Below are 6,174 nucleotides of genomic sequence, written 5' to 3'. Positions count from 1 at the left end.
CCATTCAAATAGCTCTAGTTTTAGATTTTTGGTATCTCGGCAGCTTTCACATTTTTAGACGATTTTTCATGCATTTTTTTTTCATTATATTGGACCTTCCGATATCATAGCATAAGGGCTAGAACTTGAAGTTATTGCTGTTCATTTCTATCAAACAGCTAGTTAGATCTGAATTTAGACAATGAAATAACAATATATATATATATATATATATATCAGCTCAGTAGCTCTAATACCAAGTTATCTCGAAGCCGAAAGATTATTATTATTATTTTTTGAGAAAAAAATTATACCCCAATTACATTATGATAATAAAAAATATATGTAATTTTAACAATGAAGTAGAGAATAAAAGGAAGAAAGATCGGTTTTGTGATATAAATATTGTCGTTAAAAGTAATAGAGAGGGAGAGAGAGAGAGAGAGAGAGAACGTTTTGAAATTATTTGGAGAAATAGGGTGGGTCATGAAAAAACGCTATTATGAAAGCAAACTACTTTCCTTTAGCAAGTTGTTATATTGCCAAATTACCAAATTAGTTGATTTGTTTAATTCAATTATTAAACAGAGATCGTGTTCGTGCTTTTTCCTAATTCATGTAACCCAAAATTAATATACGTAAATAATTTGTTTATAATCCAAATGTTCAATAAACAGAGATCACATTTGTGTTTAAAATGGGTCCAATCCGATTTGGTAGACCCAATTAACTTTTTAAATATTTATTTTATGAGATTATATGTGTTTGAAAACAACCAACTCAAAAATATAAGTCAATTTAGAGGAAACTTTTTTTTTATATAAATAATTTAGTTAATAATTTATTTAAAAATTATTAAATAAGAAAACGATTTATATAAACATTTCTTTTTAAATTTTTAAAATTTTATTATAAATTACTAATTCAGTCAGTAATTTTTAAACACATTTAATCGAATTTAAGTTTCGAAATAAATTATACTTGTAAAAAAAATTGGGGCAGACTTAAAATAAGTCAAAAACTCGATAAAATTATGATAAAGGTCTTCAGAAATACGTACACCAAAGACGTCTTCAGAAAAATGGGATCTTTACTCCACTCGATTGGCCTTGTGTCTCCTAGAACTCCTCCTCCACGCTTTAATCCACCCAAACTCGCCTCGATTTCCAAGTCCACGGCAAGATTGGTCGCCTCTCGCAATGCCCACCTCCTGTTTGCTGCGTGGTTCGGAACACCGAACCCACGTAAACTTCCACTTCTTGTCTCCTCCTCATCTGGCTCGGTGGCAGCGGAAGAGGAACCTGAAGACCTGGTCGAGGTCCTTCGAGTCCCTGACGCTTGGTTGATCCCTTCAAACGCCCTTCAGGTTTGCCGTTGAGACCTTTCTTGTTCTTCTTCTTGATATTTCCTGTGATTTTGAGTTGTAGGCGCATGATCTCATTGTGTCCTGTTTTAGTTTGGTGGTGAATGGAAGGTTTTGTTAGGAGTTAGAAGAAAAAAAAATGTTCCTTGCGATGAAAAGATCGTAACTTGGATAAATGACTTCGCTCTCATTTTTGGCTCCTATCTTCTGCTGTTGCCATATGCAGGGAATTTGTTAGCACAAATTGATTGTTGTTTTCTTTTTACCTTTTTCTGTATGAAGAGTAGAGGGGAGCTAAACTAGTGCACTATTTCGATGAGTTTAAACTTGTGTATATATATCTAGAGAAGTGAACGAAGCTGCTAATTGGTTGGTTAAAGAGGGAAAAAAAATCATTTTTATGGAACGGGTTGAAAGGTGTTGAGTCAAAAGGCCTGAGTGAAGCTTGGTTGATCCTCTTCTATTTTCACTGAAGGATGTCGATCCCTTGAACCGCTCTTCAAGTCTGTTCTTTAGGCCTTTGCTAAGACCTTGCTTTTTTTTGTTGCGGTTTTGAAATTGGGTTCTTTTTTAGTTTTTTATAACCTAAGTTTGTTTTGAAGGTCCTAGTTCCTACGTTAGAACAACAACAACAATGTTAGTGCTTGTATTGATTCTGATACACCAAGTTGATTTGAATGACTTGCAAAGTGGCTACTAACTGATGAAGATTGGTGATTTGCATATGTTTGGTGGATTATTATGCTGGTGCTTGTATATATATATGATACAATACTTGTTAGGTGTGGAATGGGTAGGTATTAGATTATTTTCTAGATTTCCAACTTTCTTGGCAAAAAAAAAAATTGAAAAATGTGATTCCTTCTGAATACTGTGACTGGTGGTAAATCATTTAGAAAAGGTCAACCAAAAATAAATCTTAGCACTATGATTTTAGTTTCAAGATTTTTGATGTTGAAATGTTTTCCATTCCTTTACTGACATGGAATGGAAAAGATGATTCGTTTTGAACGCTATGACCGTAGTTAGCACTATGCTATTAATTTTTAGGCATGTTACAAGATTTTTGACATTGGAAAGTCTTCCTTTCCATTTATTGACATGATATGCGCATGTTAAGGATGTAACTGCCTTAATATAGACAATGGAAAACAAATTGAAGATGTAATGAATAAGTCATCATACCCTAAGCTTTTGGACAACATTGTTTAGTTAGTGCAGTTCAATTTTGAGAATTCTCCATGAAGATGTAATGAATGTTTATGATTGGCTAACAATGTAAAATCAATTTAGGAAATGGTGCTCTATTAAACCCAAGCAAAATTTGGCAAGAGAGGGACTTAGGTAAACTTATGATGCATTGGTTGGTTGAGTGATCTACTCTGATGTCTACAGCTTAGGATCAGCCAACCAAGGAGAAGCCCCCAAAATTTTTGCTAGACAATGAAAAATCTAGAAGGGGAGATGAGATTTTTATGCAGGGAACTGTTGACAATATATACACACACAATATATATATAAAACTTTGAAATTTCATATCCAACTATTTTCAAGTTTTGTTGTTGTAACATTCATTGGTATCTTGTTGTAGCTGTTTGTAGTAAAATTACCATGCTGTGTAGCTTATGGTTGATGAATTTTGTCATATATAGAACTGCTACTTATGTCATAATACTAGACCTAAGACAATTCCAAATAGAAAAACTTCAATCATTTCGGTTTGTTTAAGGGGATAAAAAAGAGAGGTAAGATCTATCCCTAAATATTAATCTGAATTATCCGTGAATCTCAATGACCAAGGCAATGAGTGCGGGAAAGAACCATAGAATACTCGATATCCCCGAAAAAGATTTTTATGAATTATCCATTTAGGTCATTTCAAATAAGTCGTATCTTGTTCAAACCAATAAATAGAGCTAGGGTTATAGTTAAAGCAGCCAGTAGAAAACCAAAATAACTAGTTATAGTAAGCATGAAAGGGCTAAATTAGATATGTTTTTTTGCTACATATGTTGATAAAACACTTACCTAAGTTTCCATTTTTCCCAGATACAAGAAAATGTTTTAGACCATGGCTATTTCCATAATTAACAGTAAACCTTGTTATCGTAGTAAATGAAGCTTCATATCTTATCCTTTTGTAAACTTTGTACTTGTAGTAAGTGGCAATCACGTGCAAACTTCTTTTCCCCTCCACCTCTCAATTGTTTCCTCAGATGGATATTCTGGGTGAAAGCATCTTGCCAAACAAAATTTCATCTCCCTTCATTACTTTGCTTTATATGTTGTTTCCTATGAGATATCTCAGCTTAGATCATTTTCTTCAGGAATCAGAGTGGCTCAGAGAAACATTGCACAAATGGCTGGATGATGAATACTGCCCAGAGCCTACCAATGTAGAGATTAGCAAACTTGCTGCACGCTCATATTATGATTCATTGATGGCAAAACAGGCTGACTTAGGTGAGATATTGCTGAAAATGGTGAGAGATTTGGAAACTCTCTCTTTCCAGGAAAGCTTCCATGGACCATTTTCCTCTGCAAATGCAGCTGTACACTTGATAACATTACGAATGGAGTCATTCGCTGATACATAGATACACTGGCAACACCCAATTTGAATCATGCCTATGTCTTTTTTTCATTATTCTTATTCTCTGTTGAAAATATGGATCAGAGATTTTGTACTTATAACAAGGGTGCATTGAAAGGGAAGCCTTCTACACGTATTTTTGAGATCAGATTTTATTTGGTTTATTATTCAATCTATGCTTAGAGGTGAAGTTCTTTCCAAAAGTTATAATCTTCTTGATCTTGCTAGGTTCCTCACATCCTTAGCAGTTAGCAGTGATATGCTAATTTGATCCTTTGGTTGCATGAATTTATGAGTTGCATGTGTTTCAATTTCTGTAGCAATTGTTTTATGCAGCAGCAGCCGGCAGTGAAACGGTAGTGATGGCAGTATTGAGGACTGCCACTTGACTTGCTCTCTGAGGAACTTGTGCATGTTCTTGTAAATAGACTCAGATAAAGCTAAATGTTGTAAATCCATTAGCTGCTACTGTTGGAGGATCTTTTCTATGTTAGCATTTTGAGGTTTTAGAGGAGATATCAAGGAATGGTGTGGAATATTTATATGCTTTGGCATCACTTGTAAGCAAGACATACTCTGCAAATGGCATCACCAAGTTTTAGCTTTACTTTAGAAACCTCTCTAGTGTTACACAACTGTCAAGTAAACATCAGGAAGGGACTATTTGATTCAAATCCTATCTCCTTTCAATTATTATTTCAATAATAGTTTGGATACAGATTCAGATATCTATTTATCCTTAAACATATAGTTTGAATCTACTAGTAATTAGTAGATTCTCCCAACCTTCCTAGTTCTCCTAACTCATTTAGTTATAATTTATTTAGCTCTTTCATCTTCCATAATTCACATCTACTATTAAATATGGATTCCAATAGTTACTCGTATATGTGTCTATCTGTATATATATAACAAATGAAGTTATTAGTATATTCTCAAACTTTCTAACTCTCACGATCCACACAATTCGAATATGTTTAGATTCTGTCATTTTTAAATCTCATTTTTTGTGTGTGTGTATTTTTGTGTTTTTAAGGTCAGTTAGTATCCAAATTAAGTTTGCATCTGAATTTTTTCAAGATCTGTTTTGTAGTGATTTATGTTTGTATCAATTTAAGATTCGATAGGTATTCAATTTTAATAGTACATTATTAGTTAGTAACGTAGGATATTGTTTTTTTACATTTTAATATTATATCTACTAGAAATTTATCAAAATTTCTTTGCCATTTACTTTTACCATTTACCACGGGTCTTCTCCCCTGTTCTATAGTCTTCCCTCACCGCCGGTGATCTCCTCCCTCCCCTCCTCTAGGGCATGTGGCTAGGGAGGGGAGATGTCTTCTCCTTCCTCATTTTTTTCTTAATTTTTCTTTCTCTCTTCCTCATTGTTCCCTTGTTTTTTTTTCTCTCTCTCTCTCCTAGTTCTTCCTTAGTTATTAGTCCCTTGCTTTCCTTTCCTCCTCTTTAATTCCTTCTTCCCATCACCTCACCCTCTTCATTGCACCTTCCATATTGCTCTCTCGCTCTCCCACCTTTGACCCCTAGTGCACTGCCCCCATTGCCTTGGCAGCTTCACCCGCACATCTCTAATCCCACCTCCCTTTTCCCTCTTTGGTCATCTTAGACATTTCATCCCTCCCCTCTCTCACTACCTCGGCGGTCTTCTCCCCAACCTCCCCAGTCGTCTCCCGCTTTTAATGTCTCTCTCCATCAAGCCCTTATCACTTTTTTGTGACCCATCTTCTTCTGAGACACAGTTGTGATACCTTTTTCGTTTGTCAGGCTCAGTGCTTTCTTGTTGTCATTCTTGAGCTGGGACTTCGCGGAGTTGTTGTGATGGTGGAAGTTATTGTTAGTTAAGTCTTTTAGCCTTTCGGATGTCTCTTTTACCCTAGTTGTAGAGTTGTTATGAAGGCGAGCTTTGGATGCTCTACACTAATGTCGCCTTCCTCTTGTTATGTGGGTATCCATCTCTATTTGTATATCAAGCCGTAATTAAATAAATAAAATCTATCCGTACGACTTTCCTAAAAAAGTACGAGAGGCCAAAATGTCATGAATATTAAAAATGATAAAATTTAAATACCTAAAATACATTTGGCTTTAAAATCTAGTGTTCCATTTATTTTTACTTAAAATTATAAAAAAAATTATATTTCGGATGCGGATCCGATTCGCTTTCACCTCTACCCGCAACTTGAGAAAACAGAGGGCATAGGAAAGCTCTCGAGAGTCT

The 6,174-nt window shown here is 34.8% G+C and overlaps 1 protein-coding gene across 1 annotated transcript; it reads left to right on the top strand.

Moving 5' to 3' along the window:
- Window positions 1–1,040: 1,040 nt before the first annotated feature.
- Window positions 1,041–4,067, top strand: LOC140790966 (uncharacterized). Its single transcript, XM_073141290.1, has 2 exons — window positions 1,041–1,345; window positions 3,670–4,067. Exons 1-2 carry the CDS (start codon window positions 1,061–1,063, stop codon window positions 3,937–3,939), a joined length of 555 nt encoding a protein of 184 aa, XP_072997391.1. The 5' UTR covers window positions 1,041–1,060; the 3' UTR covers window positions 3,940–4,067.
- Window positions 4,068–6,174: the final 2,107 nt, after the last annotated feature.

The sequence above is a fragment of the Typha latifolia genome, chromosome 6, assembly GCF_019914945.1.
Source record: "Typha latifolia isolate L0001 chromosome 6, TyphaL0001v2, whole genome shotgun sequence".
Classification (NCBI taxonomy): Eukaryota; Viridiplantae; Streptophyta; class Magnoliopsida; order Poales; family Typhaceae; genus Typha; species Typha latifolia.
The sequence above is the reverse complement of the archived record's forward strand: the minus strand, read 5'-3'. Positions and strand labels throughout refer to the sequence as shown.

Coding starts and splice junctions, on each gene's coding strand:
- LOC140790966 (XM_073141290.1), top strand. CDS start 1,061: ATGGGATCTTTACTCCACTCGATTGGCCTTGTGTCTCCTAGAACTCCT. Junction 1,346..3,669: donor TCCCTTCAAACGCCCTTCAG/GTTTGCCGTTGA, acceptor CATTTTCTTCAG/GAATCAGAGTGGCTCAGAGA.